This window comes from Aotus nancymaae, unplaced genomic scaffold (genome assembly GCF_030222135.1).
Source record: "Aotus nancymaae isolate 86718 unplaced genomic scaffold, 86718_ANA_hifiasm-v0.15.2.pri h1tg000040l, whole genome shotgun sequence".
In the NCBI taxonomy this organism is placed as follows: Eukaryota; Metazoa; Chordata; class Mammalia; order Primates; family Aotidae; genus Aotus; species Aotus nancymaae.
Window position 1 is genome coordinate 125,840,574 of NW_026988454.1, and position 23,919 is coordinate 125,864,492.

The following is a 23,919-nucleotide window of genomic DNA, read 5'->3' on the forward strand; positions in this document are numbered from 1 at the left end:
TGTGTGATAATAGCCCATTGCTAGTCTATGGATTCAGTCATACGGGGAGGTACCACAGGGCAGGAGAAAAATCAATGGACAGGAAGTCAGGAAACCTGATTCTAAACAAGTTTTGTAATTTTAATTAATGTAATTTTGGACAACTTAATTCCTCTCCTTAGGCCAGTTTTCACATCTGTAAAATGAAAGGGCTAAATGAAATGATCTCTAACTGTGATATGATTTGATCCTGAATCCAATCAGAATCTGAATCTGAAACCATTATTAGCAATTTAGAATGAAAGAAAATTTATGAGGTCATTCTTGACATCTAGGAAACGGTAACAGGCAGTTGGGCCTCTTTTTGCTCCTCTGACTTGTAGCTACATGAGTGATTTTCTTGGCCCCTTTCTCCTGAATCCACATGCTGATGGTGATTATCTAGATCCATGTTCCTGAGAGCATGAGTTTAGGGAAATGTTAATCATGCTCCACAAAGCATCTCAAATACATTTGGGAAATCCTGTATAAGTGTTCCTGATGGAGGGTCACAGTGCAATTAAAGGTCCTGAGAAGTCCTGCAACAAAGAAACCCATAACTTACCTAACCCAGTACTGTGCATATTTATGGATATGGAACACTTTGAAGTGTGTGTGTGTGTGTGTGTGTGTGTGTGTGTGTGTATGTGTGTGTGCTGTTACCTCTATTTGAAACAAATGGGATCCAAATGCTTCCATTTTTAGGAAATGTATGAGATCAGTTATCAGATGGTAGTTAGGACAATTCTGGGGCCTCTGCAGATATGGAAGATTTAGCTCATTCCTGAGGGAGCCTGAGAGTCTTGTGATTCATGCAACTCTCCACTCCACCAGTTTTCTTTCAACAGTGGGAGCCTCAGAAACTCTCTTGTTTTACAGCGAGGCTCCCATCTAAGCACAATGAAGTCAACGGACATCTTATCCCTTTCTTTCTGGCTTTCAGAATTTTTTAGAACTACGATTTTTATTCAGAAATTATAATTGTCTTTCCTTCCCCTCCGAAGGCCTTCAGTCTACATTTGGTTATATATATACATTCCCTCACTCCTAATATCTGCAATCCCCAGTGGGTAGGTGGGAAAAGTTATGTGTCATTTGGGCACTGGACCTGCCACACTTCACATCCTTCATTAGTTTTCGAGATTTTTCACCCTCAATTCTCAAAGAAGCATTGACTTATCACAATATACACAGTCACTGGAAACAATTAATTTAAAATGTGTATCTCTTAAGACTTCTCCGTATGCACCTATGCAACAATCTTGCATGTTCTTCACATGTACCCCAAAACCTAAAATGCAATAAAAAAAAAAGACTTCTCAATTATGTTTGTCTCATCTTAAGCATTCAGTTTAAAGTAAAAAATCTCTAAGCTGACACAAACATATAGTCAAAGTTCTCATTGTATTCTGTGTTGCTATATCTCCAAGTCTGAAACCAAGAAACAATATGAAATGCTATTTTTGCATTTAGTGCTTTCTTTACTCGGAGGTTTTCAGGCTTGTAGTTCAAGCATCAGGATAAAAATGACCAGCCAGACAGCTGTTGCAGGCCCAGCTAATTATACTAGTGCTTCCCTGAAGGGCTAGAGCTGCAAATAAATTCTTTTTCTCCTGGCCAGGCTTGGTTATTGGCAGTTACTCTGGATATACACTGCCTGGGCTCAGCCCTCTCCTTCCAGTTTTCCTAGAACAGTGGGAGAGAAATGGAGGTGAGGAGGCAGCTGGATTGGGGTTGAGGATGTGTGCACTTACTCTCCCATCCACCCTGTGGAGTTTTTTTATTTTTTGTTTATTTATTTATTTTTTTAACATTTTGTCTACCCTAGTGAAATTCCCAAATTCCCAGGTAGGCTTTTTTTTTTTTTTTTTTGAGACAGGGTCTGACTTTGTCTCCTGGGTGGAGGTGCAGTGGTGCGATCTCAGCTCAATGCAACCTTGACCTCCTGGGTTCAAGTCATCCTCCTACCTCAGCCCCCCAAGTAGCTGAGGCTACAGGCGTGCACCACTACGCCCAGCTAATTTTTTTTTTTTTTTTGGTTTGGGAATGGAGTCTAGCTCTGCCGCCCAGGCTGGAGTGCAGTGGTGCCATCTTAGCTCACTGCGACACCCACCTCCTGGGTTCAAGCGATTCTCCTGCCTCAGCCTCCCAAGTAGCTGGGACTACAGGCACGTGCCTCCATGCTGGGCTAATTTTTGTATTTTTAGTAGAGACAGGGTTTCACCATGTTGGCCCGTCTGGTCTTGAACTCCTGACCTCAAGTGATCCACCCACCTTGGCCTTTCAAAGTGCTGGGATTACAGGTGTGAGCCACCGCCCTCATCTTGTTTTTTGGTATTTTTTGTAGAGATGGGCTTTTGCCATGTTGCCCAGGCTGGTCTGGAACTTCTGAGCTTAAGCAATCTTCCCGAATTGGACTCTAGGATTACAGGTGTGAGCCACCGTGCCCAGATGATGGGTTGTCTTAATGCACCTAGGAATACTTGCTGAAAGCTGTGGTTGATAAATAAAGGGAGGGCCATGAACTTAAGTAGGAGGTGGGGACACTAAAGAGAAAACAAAACAAAACACGACATGGTTCCCAACCATGCTGGATTATTTAGAAAGATGAAGGGGGTGGTGGTCAATTTTATGTCTCAAATTTGTTAGACTATGATGCCCAATTGTTAGGTCAAACACTAGTGTAGATGTTGCTGTGAAGGTATATTTTACATGTGATTAACTTTTATAATCACTTGACTTAAATTTAATTTTTTTTTTTGACACGGAATCTTGCTCTGATGCCCAGGCTAGAGTACAGTGGCATGATCTTGGCTCACTTCAATCTCCGCCCCTGAGTTCAATCAATTCTCCTGCCTCAGCCTCCTGAGTAGCTGATACTACAGGTATGTGCCACCACACCTGACTAGTTTGTATTTTTAGTAGAGATGGGGTTTTGTCATGTTGGCCAGGCTGGTCTGGAACTTCTGACCTCAAATGATCCACCCACCTTGGCCTCCCAAAGTGCTGGGATTATAGGTGTGAGCTACCACACCTGGTCTCATTTGATTTTATTTTTAATTTTTAAAAATTTTTTAAATTTATTTTTATTTTTTATTTTTTTTAAGACGGGGTTTCACCATGTTGGTCAGGCTGGTCTTGAACTCTCGACCTCAGGTGATCCTCCCACCTTGGCCTCCAAAGTGCTTGGATTACAGGCGTGAACCACTACGCCCGGCCTCATTTGGTTTTAAATTAAGCAGATTACCCTCCATGCTGTGGGTGGGCCTCACCTCAACTGTTAAAGGCCATAAGAGCAAAAACTGAGGTTTCCTGAGGAAGAAGGAATTCTATCTCAAGATGGCAACATAGAAATCCCAACTGAGTTTCTAGCCTGCTGGCCTATCCTTTGGATTTCAGACTTAAAACTGAAACATCAACTTGTGAGTTTCCGGCCTGCCCTGCAAATTTCAGACTTACCACCCCCAATGATTGCATGAGCCAATTTCTTAAAACAAATCTCTCTATCTCTATATATTCTCTACATAATCTCTATGTAGCCTTGTGATTCTGTTTCTCTGGAGAACCCTGACTAATACAAAGGGCTCCAGGGAGGATGACCCTAGAGAAAAAAATGGAGCTGATAACTAATTGTGAGTTTGATCATAACCCGAGAACATTTTTTCAGTTTTGACAGAGCTTGCAGAGAAGTCAGTGTTAGATATTTAAAAATAAAATTATGTAGGAGAAAAAAAACTGACGCAATTGTTGACTCTAGGGAAAACAAAAAGTGGTACATGAAGATAATCTGACTCAATTGTAAACACTGACTATTGATTTAAGAGAGATGGCAGTGGTAGAAGAAGTTGTGATATAAGTGAGTTAAATCCTCATCTTAATTGAGGAAATTAAAAAGATTTAAAAATAAAAACAAGAAATAGCAATGTTATTTTAAAACAAGGAGGTAAATGTCAGAAGAACAACTAAAAGCTTAGAAAGCATCTGCTTCTGCTAAGTGAATCCAGTGGGAGTGGGTGGGGCAAATAATTACTGTTTATAATTACAAGTCTTGTAGATCATTTAATATTTTCCAAGTCTGTACATGTATTACTTTGATAAAAATAAAAACTTAATTAAAAGGTTATGGGAGTCCAGTGTGAAAAATTTGGAAAGTACAGAAAAGTATAAAGAAGAAAATATAACCACTCACAATTCCTCCACTCAGAGAAAGCCAGTGGGCATATTTTAGAGGAACAAGATTAAATGAATCTGTGAGATTAAATAGAGCATGAAGACTTAAAACACCACAATTTAGATGTAAATGAACAAATGACAGTATGATACTGGATATGTGTAGATACAATTACATACAATATAACCGTATATAGTATAATTCTATGTGTTTATATGTGTATTAGAAAGTAGTCTCAGCAGGATGCAGTGACTCATGCCTGTAATCCCAGCACTTTTGGAGGCCAAGGTGGGAGGATCACTTGAACCCAGGAGTTCGAGACCAGCATGGGCAACATAGAGAGAACCCATCTCTTCAAAAAATTTAAAAATTAGCCAGGTGTGGTGGTGCATGTCTGTAGACCAACTAGTTGGGAGACTGAGGCAGGAGGATTGTTTGAGCCTGGGAGGTCCAGGATGCAGTGAGTCACGATTGTGTTACTGCACTCCAGCCTGGGCAACAGAGTGAGACTCAGTTTTAACACACACACACACACACACACACACACTTACGCACACTAGTCTCAAGGCCAGGTGCAGTGGCTCACGCATGTAATCTCAGCACTTTGGGAAGCTGAAGCAGGTGGATTGCTTGAGCTCAGGAGGTCAAGGCTGCAGTGAGCTGTTATTTTGCCACTGCCCTCCAGCCTCTGTGTTTCAAGCGATTCTCCTGCCTCAGCCTCCCAAGTAGCTGAGACTACAGGCACCTGCCACCACGCCCGGCTTATTTTTGTATTTTTACAAAATCTGCCGGTGACAGAGTGAGACCCTGTCTCAGAAAAAAAAAAAACCTGGAAAAATACCCACCAAAATGTTACTTGGTGGATATGTTACCAGGGTGGGACTATGCTAAGGCAAGCAAGGTTCCTAGGACACTCAGTGCAAAGTTGCCCTCACTCTCAGGGTTCTGCAAATGCAGGAGTGGCACCTGAAAGTGAGTGTCTCTTTAGATGTTATGCCCTCACATGCCTCACCCTAGTCTTGGCCTTGGTTGGGACCTATGGCTGCTGGATTATGAAGACTTTCTCCTTCTTACTTTTTTTTTCCCTTTGAGATGGAGTCTCACTCTGTCACCCAGGCTGGAGGGCAATGGTGTGGTCTCTGCTCACTGCAAACTCCACTTCCCAGGTTCAAGAAATTCTCCTGCCTCAGCCCCCTGAGTAGCTGGAATTACAGGCGCCTGCCATACACCCGGCTAATTTTTGTATTTTTAGTAGAGACTGGGATTTCACCAGGTTGGCCAGGCTGGTCTTGAACTCCTGACCTTGTGATCCTCCCACCTCGGCCTCCCAAAGTGCTAGGATTACAGGTGTGAGCCATGGCGCCTGGCCTCCTTCTTACTTTTTACATTCAAGTTCCTTGCTACCCCAAGCATGGTACATGTACCAGCAGTGATAGCATCACCTGGGGGCTTGTTTGAAATGCACTATCTCAGCTCTGCTCCAAACTTTAGCCAGATCTGCACTTTAACCAAATCCCAGGAGATTTAGGTACCTGTTACAGTTTGAGAAACACTGGGCTAGCAGGCATCCAAGCATAGTTCCTGTCCTCTTATGAAAGGAATATTCAGAGGCAATTGATGCCACTGCCCCAATGGGTGGGGCACACACTGCCAAGGAGTCAGATGCCTGTTTTTAAAAAGAGTGTGGTTCTCTCCAAGAGACTCAGTTTCGGCTGGTGAAGTAATAATAGGTCAGCTTGATAAAGGAGAGGCAGGTGATTCCTTTGGGACAAAGAACAGGTGAATTGAGCAGGTGAGCAAGACACTCATCTTGGGCACAAAAAACTTAGTAATCAAGATAAAGACTATTTTAATGCAATGTTTTTCAAAAATCAAAATTAATGCAAAAAATCCACAATGACCAAAATATCAAAATTTAAAATAAAGCATGACTCACTGTGTAAGGTGGTTCATGCCTGTAATCCCAGCACATTGGGAGGCTGAGGTAGAAGGATCACCTGAGGCCAGGATTTTGAGACCAGCCTGGGCAACATAGTGAGACCTGTCTCTACAAAAAAAATAAAAAAACTAGCCAAGCAAGGTCATGCGCACCTGCAGTCCCAGCTACTCAAGAGGCTGAGGTGGAAGGAGTGCTTGAGCCCAGGAATTCGAGGCTGCAGTGAGCTATGATTGTGCCACTGCTCTCCAGCCTGGGTGACAGAGTGAGACCCTGTCTCAAAAAACAGACAGACAAAAAAATCGGGATGTGATAGCTCAGAATTATGCAAGTCAGATCATTCTAATTTCCAACTCACAGTCTGGGATGGGTATAAGTGATTTCAGTTTTTGTGGTGGGAAGTGATAACATAGGAAAGGGATTCAAAAAAAAAAGAAAAAGAAAAAAAAAGGAAAGGGATTCAGATGGTTGAGTGGCCAAAAAGAATGACAAATGTCCATTGTAGTTATTGGAATCTTGGTAAAATGTCACCTTTTGGGTTCCCGCAGAAAGAGCAGCATAATTTGGCTGGGTTATTCTGAGGAAAACTTTATTGCTGATTTGAGTTGGGGTACAGATACATTAATATAGGAGGAGAGAAAAGAATGAAATTCCTCCTCTGAAACTGGGAAAGCTCCAGGAGGAAGATAAGATTTGAGCTGGACTTTGGAGGAAGGAAAGAGAAAAGGAGAAAGAACATTGGATTTGCAGACAGGAAATGGGGTTCCCCTGTTGGCTACTTGGCTTGCTAGCCATGGAAATTCAGGAAAGTCACTTAGCTTCTCTGAGTGTCAATTACTTTATCTGTAAAACCTTGTGTGTCACTGCCAAACTGAGGTTCCGACTGAGATTAAATAAGTGAAAGTTGTTTGTAAACTGTAAAGCATTATGCAAACATCTTGGTCTATTATTAAAAGGTTAAAGATGGGTAGGAGTTTGACAACAGGGATTTGGGGAGAAGGGCCTCTGAGCAGAAAGAATGAAAGGTGAAGTGACTGATTGATATGTATGTACTGATTGATTGAGACAGGGTCTCCCTCTGTTGCCCAGGCTGGGGTGCAGTGTCATGATTGATCATGGCTCATCGAAGCCCTTTACTCCTGGGCTCAATCAATTCTCTTGCTTTAGCCTTCTGAATAGGTGGGACCACAAGCACATGACACCGTGCTGGCCAATTAAAAATATTATTTATTTATTTATTTATTTATTTTTTTGAGATGGAGTTTCGCTCTTGTTACCCAGGCTGGAGTGCAATGGCGCGATCTCGGCTCACCGCAACCTCCGCCTCCTGGGTTCAGGCAATTCTCCTGCCTCAGCCTCCTGAGTAGCTGGGATTACAGGCACGCGCCACCATGCCCAGCTAATTTTTTGTATTTTTAGTAGAGACCGGGTTTCACCATGTTGACCAGGATGGTCTCGATCTCTTGACCTCGTGATCCACCCGCCTCGGCCTCCCAAAGTGCTGGGATTATAGACGTGAGCCACCGCGCCCGGCCTAAAAATACTTTTTTAGAGGTAGAGTCTCATTATGTTGCCCAGATTGGTCTCAAACTCCTGGGCTCAAGCGTTCCTCCCACCTGGACCTCCCAAAGTGCTGGAATTACAGGCATGAGCCAACACATCTGGCCAGAAGTGATTTTTGTGAGAGGCTAGGCAAAAGGAAACTGGGCTTTGAAGATGAAATGAATGAATGACTCACAGCACATGCTTCCTTCTCTCCCTAAATGGCCCCTTTGCAGGCAGAGACTGTCTCACTCATCTTAGTTTCTAGAAGTCTGACACTTTCTTTTCTTTTGTTTCTTTCTTTCTTTTTGAGACAGAGTTTTGCTCTTGTTGCCCAGGCTAGAGTGCAATGGCAGGATCTCAGCTCACCGCAACCTTCGCCTCCCGGGATCAAGCGATTCTCCTGCCTCAGTCTCTCCAGTAGCTCGGATTACAGGCATACGCCACCACGCCCGGCCAGTTTTGTATTTTTAGTAGAGATGGGGTTTCTCCATGATGGTCAGGCTGGTCTCGAACTCCTGACCTCAGGTGATCCACCTGCCTCGGCCTCCCAAAGTGCCGGAATTACACCGTGCCCGGCCGAGCCTGACACTTTCTAGTTGAGGGCATTGTGCTCCATTCTCAAGGAGTGCCGAAAGGCTATTAAACTTGGGACCTCTTTACACCCAAAAGTAGTACAGAATAAGCCTTTGGGTAGCCTTGAAAAGCACATTCTTCTGTGCACACTGGGTTGCCCTCTGGGTAACCTCTAAAACCTTTGAGCTCATCTTATCCCAGGTAAGGCCCTTACTTTAAGGAAGAGGAAGGGGGCTAAGGGCTCCAGCAGACTTGTTCTACAAGGGGTGGAAAGGGGTGGGAACTATACAGGTGATAACTTTCATAGAACTACACAAACACACACACACACACACACACGCACGCACGCACATGACTGCATGCCAAACAGGTTAAATCCGAGTATGGTCTGTAATGAAGTTAATTGTATTGGTTTAGTTAATTATATTGCGCCAATGTCAATTTCCTGGCTTTGAGAATGTTGTATCTTATGAAAAATGTTAAGGTAAGCTGGGTGGGTGATGGGTATACGGAACCTGTCTGTATTAATTTTGCAACTTCTTGTGAGTCCATAATTATTTCGAAGTAAAAAGTAAAACAAAACAAGGGAACTTCCCCCTCAGCCCAGACTACTTCGAAACCGCCTCACTCTCACACATCTGGCCTCACCCGGGTGCAGCCCGCCCCGGTCAGTGGGGCTGAAGGGAGGGGCAGGGCGGGGCCACGCACGCGCAGTCCCGCAATCCCGGCCTCGCCGGGAAGTCGCGCATGCGTAGTCTCGGCCCCGGGCTGCCGCGCCAGCCCGTCACCGCGGCGGGGTATCGGGCTGCCTTGGTCCCTTATCCCTCCCGTCTTTTCCGGCAGTTGGAACGCTTCCTGTTGTCCTCACGCGCAACTGCCCGTCGCCCCCTGTCTCAGAGCCCCTAACGCGTCCCCTCTGGTCTTTGGCTCGTTGGCTGCCGCCGCCGGGACTTCGCCACCCTTCACGTAGGGACTACTGGCCGAAGGGGCGTCTGCGGCTCTCCGCCGCCCCCAGCCCTGCCTCTCCCGGGGCTCTGGTGAGTTGCCTGCTGCCGCCGTCTTCACTCCATTCCCGGGTTTTTCGTTTATCTCCTCCTTTCCCAACCCCCGACTCCCTGGCTTTATCCTTCTTGCCGGCGCCTCTTTCTAGCCCTAACCTCAGCGTCTCGGCCCCTCTCCTCAGCCTCCTCCTTCCCCGGTTTCCAGATGCCGCTTGTTGGCCGTCTCCGCATTTTCCCGGTCCCAGCCTCTCCACCCTGTCCTTTCTCTTTCTCTGTTTGCAGTTGGAGCGGGGAGCCGGGCTCTCCTTTCCGTCTTGCCACCTTTGTCTGCTCCCTGCCACCAGTCAGTCCCTCAGGGATCTCGGCCATCACCAGTTTTCACTCCTTTTCCTGCTGCTGTCCGAGAGCCTGAGAACTGTGGTCTGATGCAGAGATGTCGAAAGCCCCTCCTGGGGTGCGGTATCTTTGAGTCTGCTCCTTTCTCCGTTGGTCTTAGGATACTGGGCTTCAGATAAGCTTAAAATCACAGGAAGAGGCAGAGAAGATTCTTAAGAAGAGAGTGGAAGAGCAACAGCCAGAGGAAAGGAAAAAGTCGATAAGGGCTTAGAGGAAAGTCTGTGTCAGAAAGCGGGCAGAACGGCCCGCAGGGAGACCAGATCTCTCAGTTCACTCTGAAATGACTAAAAGACACGGAAAAGAGAAACTTGTTCTTTTTGAAATGCACCGAGGAGGGTTGGAGTGAAGTAGACCCTAAGTGTCTCCGCCCTTTGAGTTCACCCTGCCTCTGAATTAGCCAGGCAGTGTATTTGGTATCCCCAAACATAAAACAACCACCACCATGATAATAGGCTCTCCTCCCCACCCCAAACTTTAGATATCAGCTTCCTTGTAAGAGAGAACCCTATGGCAAACTATTTCATTTTTTTTTAATCTGTAATCAGTTGACAGCAAACTATTTCATGTCCCAACCCTATCCCCCGTCACACGCAAACTCCTAGGAATGGACATCAAAAATTAGTATTTTTTCTAGTTAATCTTTCTTAAGGTACTAAGTGCATAGCACTGTGCATGAAATGGGGGAAGAACATTAAAACAAGTATAAGCCATGGTGCTTGCTTTCTAGTGATTTACGATTCAGTAGGAGAAATTAGACATGCGACTTAAGCAATAATCTTACCTCCAATGTTGAATTGTCCAAATGAAAGATAATGGATTGTCAGTCACAAAGAAATAAAGTCCATATTGTTGAGAGAAGGGTTATTTATAGTGATCACAGAGTACCATTGTAAAGTTAATCAGTTAACCAGGCATAACCATATAGATTGAATCAAATAATGGTTTTCATTTGACTTCCTTTTGGGTGTGCAGGTCTTACGCCTGACTTTTATCTGGATCAAGTCCTTTTGTTAATTCTTTAAAACTTTAAGAATTTCTCACCTACCTATTATTCCCTAATCCTGCAGAGTTGAAGAATGAAACAAATAGGACAAAAGCCTCCAATGGCTTCTAGGTTGGGGCAGGAAGGCTTGAATTATGGAAAGCCTGAGGAATAGTCCTGTCTTAAGAAAAGTTAGGTGACCCAGTAAACCTATGAATTGCTTTAGGACAATATTAATTACATTTTTTGATGAAATGTTATTAGAATTAGGCTAAATTTTTTATATTACAGTAGAGGAAGTGGAGAAGGGTTTAAAGAAAGGTCAAAGGGAAGGAGAGTGCAGTCTTTATTATTATATTAGAAACTCTGGAAGTTGAAAAACAGTGCTTAAGAATTTGTTGGTCTAATATGTGAGCATCTTTGAGTTCATTTAATGTCCTTTTGATCTTTTTTAAAAGTTTAGGAAGTAATGCCAGCTACTTAAATTAGTGAAAACATTTTTTCCCTAGTTTTGATACACCGTCAGTGTAAATGTAGTCTTTATTCTTTAGCTTTGTTGACAACTAAAAATCATTAACTTGCTCAACTTACATTTATTATTGTTTGGCTTAGGGTTAAATACTTGCAGATTGTTGTGTTTTGTTTGTGGTTGTTGTTTTTAAGACAGGCTGTTGCTCTGTCCCAGGCTCAGGTGCAGTGGCACAAGCTGGACTCACGAAACCTCTGCCTCTCCAACTCAAGCAATCCTCCCACCTCAGTCTCCTGAGTAGCTGGGACTACGGGTGGGCGCCACCACACCTGACCATTTTTTTGTAATTTTTTGTAGAAATGGGGTTTTGTCATGTTGCCCAGGCTGGTTTCAAGCAATCTCCTACCTCTCCCTTCCAGAGTGCTGGGATTACAGGCATGCACCAGTGCCCTGACAAATTGTTACAATTGTATGTTGAAGTAATTTTAGTTGTTAAAATTTAGCTACATATATGTAATATCTTCAGAAATTTTCATACAAGGAAGTACAAAACTCTCACTTGCTTTTGACATGTTTTTAGATCTGGTTTTTAAGTTTCTTCACCAAACACACAGAGTGCATGTGGTTTTCATTGTGGGTGGAGGGGGTACAGGCTGACAAATAAGGAACCACACCCAAACTTCACACCAAAACAGAGGTTTTTTTTTTTTTTTTTTTTTTTTTTAGTATTCCTTTACTGATACTCTAAAACGTTTGAGTTTCCTTTGTATTAGTTGAAACTTCCCCATAAAAAATAATGTGATATTTTATAGTAAGGTAGCTCTGAGTACAGTGTCTTGAATTTGTTTTTACTGATCTTTTTGGCACATCATGAATCAAAATGTTTGACTCTAAAGTAGAGCCTTGGTTTTGAATCTCTGCTCTGAAGGGTTTATTCTTTATGTGATTTTTTTCTGAGTATCTTTTTAAATAATTGCTTTTTAAATCATTTTAAGGCTTTTTTTTTTAACAAGCGTTTGCATAGTCCTTACAAGCCTTAGTTTAATCCACAAAACAATTTAAAAAGCTGCTAAATATTAAGGGGGAAAACCTTAAAACTTTTCTTAAAATGCGCTCTTTTAAAACGGCCCTTGGCTGTGTGCGGTGGCTCATCCCTCTAATCCTAGCACTTTGGGAGCCCGAGGCAGGCAGATCATCTGAGGTCAGGAGTTCAAGACCAGCCTGGCTAACATGGTGAAACCCCGTTTCTACTAAAAATACAAAAAGTTAGCTGGGCATGGTGGCGTGTGCCTGTAGTCTCAGCTACTTGGGAAGCTGAGGCAGGAGAATTGGTTGAACTCAGGAGGCAGAGGTTGCAGTGAGCTGAGATCGTGCCACTGCACTCCGACCTGGGCGACAGAGCAAGACCCTGTCTGGAAAAAAAAAAAAAAGAGTCCGGGGGGTCTCGGTTCCAGGTTCGTTGCCGCAGTGCCGGGACCAGGTCGGTCTTAAAATAAGAAAGGAAAGAAAGAAAGAAAAATGACCCTTGGTCTCCCGTGATTCTTTTTTGCCTCGGTTGTCAGGGGTAGTAGAGACAGGGTCTCGCTATGTTACCCAGGCTGTTCTTGAACTCCTGGGCTCAAATGATCTTCCTGCCTCACCCTCCCAAAGTGATGGGATTACAGGCATGAGCCATGGTGCTCAGCCTCTCATTTTTTTTTTTTTTTTAAAGTTCCCCCTTACAGTGACAGAAGGAGGGGGGCTCCAAAGCTGAAAGAGGAGACCCCAAATTTTTACTGAGCTTTATATTGGGATAAAAAGACGAGAAGTAGATCATGTATGAGGAAAGAATGGTAAGGATAAAATGTTGAGCACTATTGCCAATGCTGGAGCAAGTTAGTGTTAGTGAACAATTTGGCCAAGTGTGATAATATAGGTTAGCTGAAAAATCTGGGGGAAGACGAGATTTTATTTTATTTTATTTTGAGACGGAGTCTTGCTCTGTCACCCAGGGGGAGTGCAGTGGCACGATCTCTGCTCACTGCGACCTCTGCCTTCTGGGTTCAAGTGATTCTCCTGCCTCAGCCTCCCAAGTAGCTGGGATTACAGGCACCCGCCACACACCCGGCTAATTTTTGTATTTTTAGTGGAGACGGGGTTTTACCATGTTGGTCAGGCTGGTCTCAAACTCCTGATCTCAGGTGATTTGCCCGCCTCAGCCTCCCAAAGTGCTGGGATTACAGGCGTGAGCCACTGTGCTCGGCTGATTTTATTTTATTATTTATTTTTGAGACGGAGTCTTGCTGCGTAGCCCAGGCTAGAGTGCAGTGGCAAGATATTGCTTCACTGCAATCTGTAGTCCCAGCTACTCCAGAGGCGTAATCTACAGGCGTGTGCCACACACCCTTTTGTAAATGAGATTTTAAATTTAGGAAAAAATTATAAGTTATCTAAACCCGTTGGTGGTGTTTTTTCTTTTCTTTTCTTTTTTTTTTGAGACAGAGTCTGGCTCTGTCGCCAGGTGCCAGACTGGAGTGCAGTGTCGCGATCTTGGCTTACTGCAACCTCCGTCTCCTGGGTTCAAGCAATTCTCCTGCCTCAGCCTCCCGAGTAGCTGGGACTACAGGCACATGCCACCACCCCCAGCTAATTTTTGTATTTTTTAGTAGAGACGGGGTTTCACCATGTTGGCCAGGATGGTCCTGATCTCTTGACCTCGTGATCCCCCTGCCTCAGCCTCCCAAAGTGCTGGGATGACAGTCATGAGCCACCGCGCCTGGCTGGTGGTGTTTTTTCTTGTGTAAAATGAGGAAGTTAGGATCTCTTGTTTTTAAGGTATTGATACTTCTACCACTAGAATTAATTGAGGTTTTTTGGTCATATTGTTCCCTTTATTTTAAGGCTTAAATCTTTATTTTAACCTGTAAATTCAAGTAAACAGCAAACATTTGTTAAATGCCTTAAGGCTGTGTCACAACATATATATATATATTAGCAGATTACCATTTTAATCATAGATTTTTCTTCTAACTATGGATAAACTTAAAAAGGTACTGGGAACAGGCCAGGCATGGTAGGTCATGCCTGTAATCCCAGCACTTTGGGAGGCTGAGGCGGGGAGATCACTAGGTCAGGAGTTTGAGACCAGGCTGACCAACCTGGTGAAACCCCATATCTACTAAAAATACAAAAATTAGCTGGGTGTGGTGGCACACACCTGTAATCCCAGCTGCTCAGGAGGCTGAGGCAGGAGAATCGCTTGAACCCGGGAGGTGGAGGTTGCAGTGAGCCAGGATCATGCCACTGCACTCCAGCCTGGGTGATAGATCAAGACTGTCTCAAAAAAAAAAAAAAAGTTGTTGGTAACAGTATATGTTCATGGCAGAAAATATAGAAAAAGATTGCCTGGGTGCTGTGGCTCATGCCTTCAATCCCAGCACTTGGGGAGGCTGAGGCGGGTGGAGCACTTGAGGTCAAGAATTTGAGACCAGCCTGGCCAGTGTGGTGAAACCCCCCCCCAAAAAAATTAACTGGATGTGGTGGCAGGAGCCTATAATCCCAGCTACTTGGGAGGCTGAGACACAAGAATCGCTTGAACTTGGGAGGTAGAGGTTGCAGTGAGTTGAGATTGTGTCACTGTACTCCAGCCTGGGCAACAGAGTAAGACTCCATCTCAAAAAAAAAAAAAAGGGAGAGAGAGATAACAGCTTTGCACAGTGGCAGTATTGCAGCCAATGAGATTTATCCGAGGCGTGATTATTGCTAATTGAAAACTTTTCCCAATACCCTGCCATGATGACTTGAAATATAGTCTGTGTTGGCAATTTTTGGGAGTCTCTACGGAGACCGAATAAAAAAAAGAGAGAGAGAAAACCATGGAAAAAGCACAAGCAAAAATAAAATTTTCTATTCTCATTGCCTATAGGTATGCCACTAATAGCATTTTGATGATATATTTCTAATAATTCTGTGCACATAAACACAAAAATAATTTAGATCATGATATACATTTTGCTTTGTAATCTGTTCTGTTGACTTAGAGTGGAAACATATCCTCTAACATTAACTGTTCGGACATATTTTAATTGCACATTATTTTATTGAAGGGTGTTTTTTTTTTTCTTTAGGCTTCAGCTTCATAATCATGAAGGGTTTTTTTCATACTGAATTAGTTCTATTGTATATATTCAAGTTATCTCTAATTTCCCATTGTGATTACAATGCTGCATTGAACCCCATTGTGATGAATTTTTATAGGTCCTTGACTTCTTCAAGGTAGAATTCTAGATGGCAAAGAATTGTACTGTATGTGTACTATATATTTTTTTTTAAGTCTCACTAGTCAGGGAGGATCCGTACTCAGAGACAACAATCCCTGAAAAACAAAGAAATAAAAAAGTGTCACTAGGTTGTCCAGGCTGGTCTTAAATTTGGGGGCTCAAGCAGTCCTCCGTCTTGGCCTCCCAAGATAGCTGAGATTACAGGTGTGTGGTTTACTGTATATTCTTGATTAACCTATGTGGTTTTGTGATCCTACTCTCTTTAAAAATGCAATACTGTACTTTTGCACTAATATGTTTTAAAGATATATTTGCGTGACTGATAGGTACAGGTAGAGTTGCTTCTGGTTGTTGCATAGTATTTCCTATGCGGTGACAGCTCTTTATTTTCTTACTGAATTGCCTCTAACTTCCCATAACACAAATTATGGCATAATGAACATCCTGTCTGTACTGAACATCCTGTGTATGTCTCTTTAGAAGCCCTTTTGACGATTTCTCAAGTTTTATGGGATTTCTCAGTCATGGGACAGTAATTTATATTTATTATTTTACCAAATACTCTCTTTGTCTGGCTTTTCTTACATATTACCTGTTTGTCCTCCAGAAAACTTGTACCAATTTACATTCCTATCAGTAGGGTAGGAGAGTGCACAATGGGTGGATTCTAACTCCAAAACTAATACCTCTTCTTTTCTTTGTTTCTAGCAGCCATGGCAATGACAGGCTCAACACCTTGCTCATCCATGAGTAACCACACAAAGGAAAGGGTGACAATGACCAAAGTGACACTGGAGAATTTTTATAGCAACCTTATCGCTCAACATGAAGAACGAGAAATGAGGTAAAGAGTTTTGTTTTAAAAAATTGTGTCATGGTTGTGGCATGCATTTCTCGTATTGTAAAACACTTATAATGCTGAAAGGAGACAAGAATAGTAGCAGCCATGTCATAGATTATCATAATGGAATGACAGTGAAAGGGATTTTCAAAGTCCCTGCTGTTAACCTACTTATGCCTACAAGTCACACAAACTTCTACTGAAATATAAGAAAAAGTTGGTGCTTGGGAGGCTAAAGTGAGAGGATTGCATTAGCCCATGAGTTTGAGGCCAGCCTGAGCAACAGTGAGACTCTGTATCTTAAAAATAAAAAAAAATTGGGCTCAATCCTTGGTGTTAATTGTTAAGGCGGCGTGGTATAATGGAAGAGCAGCTGATTTGGAATCAGACCTGGGTTTAGAGTCCTGCCAGTTTCATTGAATAGAATAGATGTATGAAGCTCTAACAATTTCCTTAGTCTTTCTGTGAATTGGTTCCCTCATCAGGAAAATGGGGATAATACTGCTTGCCTTGCAGGATTGCATTGGGGATAGATTTATCATAATGTGAGTATGTACCATAGTGTTTTACACATAGTAGTCACTTAGTTAATGGTGGTAGTATCAGCTATTGTTATTACTGATCTGGTGTATACTAGCCACATAGTAACTCAAAGTTTATTTATTATTATTTTTTTGAGACTGAATCTCACTCTGTTGCCCAGGCTAGAGTGCAGTGGCATGATCTTGGCTCACTGCAAGCTCTGCCTCCTGGGTTCAAGCGATTCTCTTTCCTCAGCGTCCCAAATAAATGGGACTGTAGGCGTGAACCACCACACCTGGCTAATTTTTGTATTTTTAGTAGAGATGGGGTTTCACCGTGTTGGCCAGGCTGGTTTTGAACTCCTGACCTCAGGTATTCTACTTGAGTAGAATCCCAAAGTGCTGGGATTATAGGCATGAGCCACCGTGCCCGGCCATAACTCATAATTAAAAAAAAATTTTTTTTCAATATTTTACTATGAAAGTATTCAGAAATACAAAAAACTCGTAATAATTATACAGTGAATATACACATATATATCATCTAGAGTCTATAATGGTTATTGTATTTGTTTAACCACATATTCATCTATCCATTCTTGTATCTGTTCATTAATCCATCTTAATTTTCTGCCTCACTTCAAATTATGTTGTAGACGTCAGTATACTTCTGAATATTTCTGCTTGTATAACATTAACTAGAGTTCAGTATTTATATTTTTGGGGGAAGGGTGTAAAATTTATACACAATGAAATGCACAAGTTGAAGGGTACTAGTTTATGAGTTTTGACAAATGCATACACTTGTATAGCTTAAACCTTTATCAAAACAGAGAACATTACCTCTCCCAGAAAGTTTTGTTGACCTTAGACAACCACTGTTGTGATTTTGTTTCTACTATAGATTAGTCTTGCCTGTTTCGTGCAATGGAACAATTAAATGGAAACATATAGTATGTACTCATTTGAGCAAGGCGTCTTCCATTTAGCATAATTTTTTTTGTTGTTTAGACAGGGTGTTGCTTTGTTGCCCAGGCTGGTATGCAGTGGCATGATCATAGCTCACTGTAGCCTCCACCTCCCACGCTCAGGTGATCCTCCTGCCTCAGCCTCCCAAGTAGCTGGAACTATAGGTGCATGCCACTACACTTGGCTAATTTTTAAAAAATTTTTTGTAGAGACAGGGTCTCACTTTGTTGCCCGGGCTGGTCTTGAACTCCTGAGTTCAAGCAATCCTCTCACCTTAGCCTCCCAAAGTGCTGGGATTACAGGTGTGAGCCACCACACCTGGCCAGCATAATGTTTTTGAGGTTCTTCTGTGTTGCTAAAAGCATCAATAATTTGTTTGGTTTTATTGTTGAGTACTTTTCTGTCTTCTGACTATATCTTAGTTTGTTTATCCATTTTCTTATTGATAAACACCTGGGTTCTTTCAGTTTTTGGCTGTTTTGAATAAACTTCTATGGACATTTTTGTACCAATCTTGTGAACATTTGTTTTTAGTTCTTAGGTAAATATCTAGAAGTGGAATTGCTGAATCATATACACAGATATATGTTTAGTTCTTTTTTTATCTTTGAGATCGAGTCTTGCTCTGTCACCAAGGCTGGAGTGCAGTGGTGTGATCTCTGCTCACTGCAACCTCCGTTTCCCAGGTTCAAGCGATTCTCCTGCCTCAGCTTCCTGAGTAGCCTGGACTCCAGGTGCGTGCCACCACACCCAGCTAACTTTTGTAGTTTTAGTAGAGACGAGGTTTCACCATCTTGGACAGGATGGTCTCGGATCTCTTGATCTCATGATCCACCTGCCTTGGCCTCCCCCAAAATATTACAAATAATGTATGAGAGTTCCAGTTACTTTACATTTTTGCTAACATTTACGTTGTCAGTGTTTTAGCAATTTTGGTGGATGTTTAGTGATATCTCATTGTGATTTTTAATTTGCATTTCCCTGATGACTATGATGTTGAACATTTTTATGTGCTTTTTGGCCATTTGTGTATCTGCCTTTGTGAAATACTTGCTCAGATTTTTTGAGCATTAAAAAAAATTGAGGCAGGGCCTGGTGGCTTAAGCCTGTAATCCCAGCACTTTAGGAGGCTGAGTCGGGTAGATCAACTGAAATCAGGATCCTGGGACCAGCCTGGCCAACGTGGTGAAATCTGTCTCTATTAAAAACACAAAAATTAGCTGGGTGTGGCGGCGCATGCGTGTAATTCCAGCTGCTTGGGAGGCTGACACAGGAGAATCACTTGAACTCAGGAGGCGGAGGTTGCAGTGAGTCAAGATCACAACTCCAGGCTGAGCGACACAGCAAGACTCCATGTCAAAAAAAAAACAAAAAAGAAAGAAAAACATTGAGTTGTCTTTATTATTGAGTTGCAGAAGTTCTTTGTTTATCCTACATATCAGGTCTTTGTCATATATATGTTTCGTAAATTGTCTCTCCAAATCTGTGGCTTTCCTGCTCATCTTCTTAACAGAGTCCTTAGGCTGGGCGCTGGTGGCTCATGCCTGTAATCCCAGCACTTTGAGAGGCCGAGGTGGGCGGATCACCTGAGGTCAGGAGTTTGAGACCAGCCTGGCCAACATGAAGAAACCCCATCTCAAAAACAAATCAAAAACAAAGTCCTTAGACAAGCAGAGGTTTTAAATTTTGATAAAATAAAATTTGGCATTTAAAAAAAATGGTTATTGTATCCTGTGACCTTTCTAAAAAACCTTTCTTCTTTTAAAAATTAATTTTTTTTAGAGTCAAGGTCTTGCTGTGCTGACTAGGCTGGTCTCAAACTCCTGGCCTCAAATGATCCTCCAGCATCAGCCTCCCAAAATGCTCGGGTTACCACGGGTTAGCTACTGCACCTGGCCAGAAACCTTTACCCCCCAGTTCTTAAGGATTTTCTCTTATGTTCCATTTTGGAAATTTTTTTGTTTTCTTTTGAGACAACAGTTTTGCTCTGTAACCAGGCTGGAGTGCAGTGGCGTGATCTTAGCTCACTGCAACCTCCACCTCCTGGATTCAAGCAATTCCCCTGCCTCAGCCTCCCGGGTAGCTGGGACTATAGGTGCAGGCCACTACACCTGGCTAATTTTTTGTATTTTAGTAGAGATGGGATTTCATCTTGTTGGCCAGAATGGTCTCAGTCTCCTGACCTTGTGATCTACCCACCTCAGCCTCCCGAAGTGTTGGGATTACGGGCATGAGTCACCGCGCCCGGCTCATTTTGGAAGTTTTTTAGATTTAGTTTTTACATTTAGTTCTATGATTCATATTCAATTAATAGGTATGTGTGATATGAGGTAGGGGGTTGAGATTGATTTTTATCCTTTTGGATATTCAGTTATTTTAGCAACATTTCTTGAAAAGATTTTCCCCCATGAGATTGCTTTGGCACTTTTCTTCAAAATCAGGTGACATACAGGTGTGAATTCATTTCTGGGCTTTCCGTATCTGTCCCATTGATCTCCTTGTCTCTCCTTTGCCAATATCACCCTGTTTTGATTACTGTAGCTTTGTAGTAAGTTTTGAAGTCAGGTAATATGTAAGTCCTCCAGCTTTGGTCATTTTAAGATTGCTTTGAATATTCTGTGTTCTTCACATTTTCATATAAATGTTAGAGTCAGCTTATTAATTTCTACCGAAAAGCCCAATGAAATTATGATTGGAATTATATTGACTGTAGATCAATTTGTGGAGAATCGACATCTTAACAGTATTGAATCTTCTGTTGCATGTACATTGCATATCTCTGTTTTTTTTTTTTTTTTTTTTGAGACAGTTTCACTCTTACTGCCCAGGCTGAAGTGCAATGGTGTGATTTCGGCTTACTGAAACCTCCGCCTCTTGGGTTCAAGTGATTCTCCTGCCTCAGCCTCCTGAGTAGCTGGGACTACAGGCACCTGCCACCATGCCTGGCTATTTTTTGTTATTTTTAATACAGACAGAGTTTCCTCATGTTGGCCAGGTTGGTCTTGAATTCCTGACCTCAGGTGATCCACCCGTCTTGACGGCCTCCCAAAGTGCTGGGATTACAGGCCTGAGCTGCCATGCCCGGCCCATATCTTCATTTTTAAGGTCTTCTTTAATTTTTCTCAACAGTGTTTTTGTAATTTTTAGTGTGGAGGTCTTACATGTCTGGTTAATCTATTTCTAGTATTTGGGGGTTTTCCGGATGCTATTTAGAATTCCACTGTCCAGTTGTTTGCTGCTAGTATATAGACATATAATTGAATTTTGTATATTGATCTTGTATTCTGTTACTTTCTAATTATTCTAGGTTTTTTGGGTTTTTTTTTTTTTGCATATTTAGGATTTTCTATGTAAACAATCATGAGATATTCAGATCGAGACAGTTTTACTTCCTTCTTTTCAATCTATTCACCTTTTTTTTCCTTGTCTTAGTGCACTAGTTGGGAATTCCAGTAAAATGTTGAGGTAGTGGGAGTGGATATCTTTGTTTTCTTCTTGATTTAAGACTTAACGTGCTCACTGTTTTACCAAAGATGCCCTTTATAGGTTGAGGAAGTTTTCTTATGTTCTAATTTGGGTTACAAAATTTTTTGTTGTTGTTTGTTTGTTTTAGAGATAGGGACTTGCTTTCACCCATGTTGGAGTGCAGTGGCACAATCACTGCTCACTGCAGCCTTGACCTCCTGGGTGTGGGTGATTCTTCCACCTCAGCCTTCCGAGTAGCTGGGACTACAGGGGTGTGTCACCACACCTGGCTAATTTTTTTTTACCTTTTTGTAGAGACAGGATATCACTATGTTGACGAGGCTAATCTTGAACTTCTGGCCTCAGGCAGTCCTCCTGCTTCAGCTTCCCAAACTTTTGGGATTACAAGTGTGAGCCACTGCCCTCAGCCTATGTTCCAATTTGGCTGAGAAGCTGAGAATTTTTATCATGAGTAGGTGTTGAATTTTTTTTTTTTTTATTATTTTTTTTTATTTTTGTCATTTGTTTAGTTTTGTTTTGATTTTTGTTTTTTGTGGGTGTTGAATTTTTTTTCAAATGCTTTTTCTGCATCTTTGAAATGGTCATACTGTTTTTCTCCTTTACTCTTTTAATATGATGAGTTACATGGACTGATTTTTGAATGTTAGACTAACTTTGGTAACATTGTATTATCTCCTTTATGTTGCTGGGTTTGATGTGCTAATATTTTGATAAGGATCTTTGCAACTCTGTTCTTCATGAGGGTGTAAATGACAATTTGCTGGGATATATAATTTGACCTTAAATATGCAGTTCTGTATTTGGAATAGTCAGATATTTTATGCTGGGTGGTGGCCAGCTGCTGTTTACTGGAGCAAACAAGTGCCTGCACAGTGTCCTGTGTTAGGATCATGGGGAATTCAAACATAAATCTGTACAGGATATCTTTAGGCAGGTGAAATCTGTGGAGATAGTTATTTCAAATACAACCACTTCTTGAAATCATAGCTACTGGGGTTGTAATTATAAAGCAAATGGTTATGAGTTTTGATTTAGCCACTTGTTTAGTAATAGTCCTCTGGGTTTTATTCTACTGGCTCTGTCCTAGCTATGGTTTATTATTGACAGGTATCACATTCTGCAGGAACAAGATGATGTATGGTTTTGTTTACATTATTGATAAATGATACATTGTGATTAACACTAAGATTGTACCCCAAAATGGGCAGACAGCTGTGCTTTGCATTCTCTGGATTCTTCAGATAGAAAAATCTTCTGAAAGCTTCAGTGGTTCCAGAAGCAGAAAGGGTTATATAAAAATAAATAAAATTTAAAAAATACAGCATTGGTGGTTTTGCTTTTTTTGAAAGACCAAATTAATCAAAAGACAGTGAGAAGAGAATGTTAGATATTTAAGAGGGTTAGAATGTTTGTTTTTGATTGTTTATCAAATTGCCATTATTTTCATTAGAAAACAGTAAGCCAGGTGTGGTGGTGTGCAACTGTAGTTCTAGCTACTCAGATGGCTGAGGTGGGAGGATCTCTTGACCTCAGGAGTTTGAGGCTGCAGTGAGCTATGATTGTGCCACTGCACTTCCAGCTTGGCCAACTGAGCAAGACCCCGTGTCTTTAAAAAAACAACAATAGGGCCGAGCACTGTGGCTCACGCCTGTAATCCCAGCACTTTGTGAGGCCAAGGCGGGTGGATCACCTGAGGTTGGAAGTTCAAGACCAGCCTGACCAACATGGAGAAACCCTGTCTACTAAAAATACAAAATTAGCCAGGTGTGGTAGCGCATGCCTGTAATCCCAGCTACTCAGGAGTCTGAGGCAGGAGAATCACTTGAACCCAGGAGGTGGGGGTTGCAGTGAGCCAAGATCTCGAGTCATCGCACTCCAACCTGGGCAACAAGAGTGAAACTCTGTCTCAAAAAAAAAGAAAAAGAAAAACAACAATGCACTAGTAGATACTTTGAGCCTTTCGGAGAATTAATATATCCTTGTAGATCCTTTCAGAGAATTAATATATCCTTATAGATCTTTTTTTGTTTAGTACCCTCTTTTTTTTTTGGAGAGAGATTGTCACTGTGTCACCCAGGCTGGAGGGCAGTGGCATGATCTTGGCTCACTGTAGTCTCTTGGGTTCAAGCGATTCTCCTGCGCTTCAGCCTTCCTGGTAGCTGGGATTACAGGCATGCACCATCACACCTGGCTAACTTTGTATTTTTAGTAGACAGGGTTTCTCCATGTTGGTCAGGCTGGTCTTGAACTTCACGCCACCACACCCAGCTAATTTTTGTATTTTCATTTTGTATTTTTATTTCATTTTGTTTTTGTTTCTGAGATGGAGTTTCGCTCTTTTGCCTAGGCTAGAGTTCGATGGCATGATCTCGGCTCACTGCAATCTCTGCCTCCTGGGTTCAAGTTATTCTCCTGTCTCAGCCTCCCTGGTAGCTGGGATTACAGATAGCGCCACCATGCCCGGCTAATTTTTGTATTTTTAGTAGAGACGGGGTTTCACCATGTAGGCCAGGCTGGTCGTGAACTCCTGATCTCAGCTGATTGACCCGCCTTGGCCTCCCAAGTGCTGGGATTACAAGCATGAGCCACCATGCTTGGCCTAATTTTTGTAGTTTTAGTGGAGATGCGGTTTCGCCATGTTGGCCAGGCTGGTCTTGAGTTCCTGACCTGAAGTGATCTGCCCGCCTCAGCCTCCCAAAGTGCTGTGATTGCAGGTATGAGCCACCGTGCCCAGCCAGTACACTCTTTTTTC

General features: G+C 42.3%; 1 protein-coding gene and 1 non-coding gene across 3 annotated transcripts in view; both read left to right on the forward strand.

Moving 5' to 3' along the window:
• Positions 1-8,990: 8,990 nt before the first annotated feature.
• STK38 (serine/threonine kinase 38) overlaps positions 8,991-23,919 on the forward strand; it is a 51,485-nt gene continuing 36,556 nt past the window's right edge. The window contains exons 1-2 of one of the 2 annotated variants that reach the window (XM_064361116.1): positions 8,991-9,280; positions 16,059-16,194. In XM_064361116.1, the coding sequence (XP_064217186.1) occupies positions 16,064-16,194 (131 nt within the window). In that variant the 5' untranslated portion in view covers positions 8,991-9,280; positions 16,059-16,063. The remainder of the gene's footprint in view (positions 9,281-16,058; positions 16,195-23,919) is intronic. The other variant, XM_012461567.3, reaches the window with a different exon arrangement.
• LOC135268443 (U4 spliceosomal RNA) lies at positions 14,776-14,916 on the forward strand. The gene has a single exon (XR_010336771.1). It is a non-coding gene; the product is annotated as a U4 spliceosomal RNA (small nuclear RNA).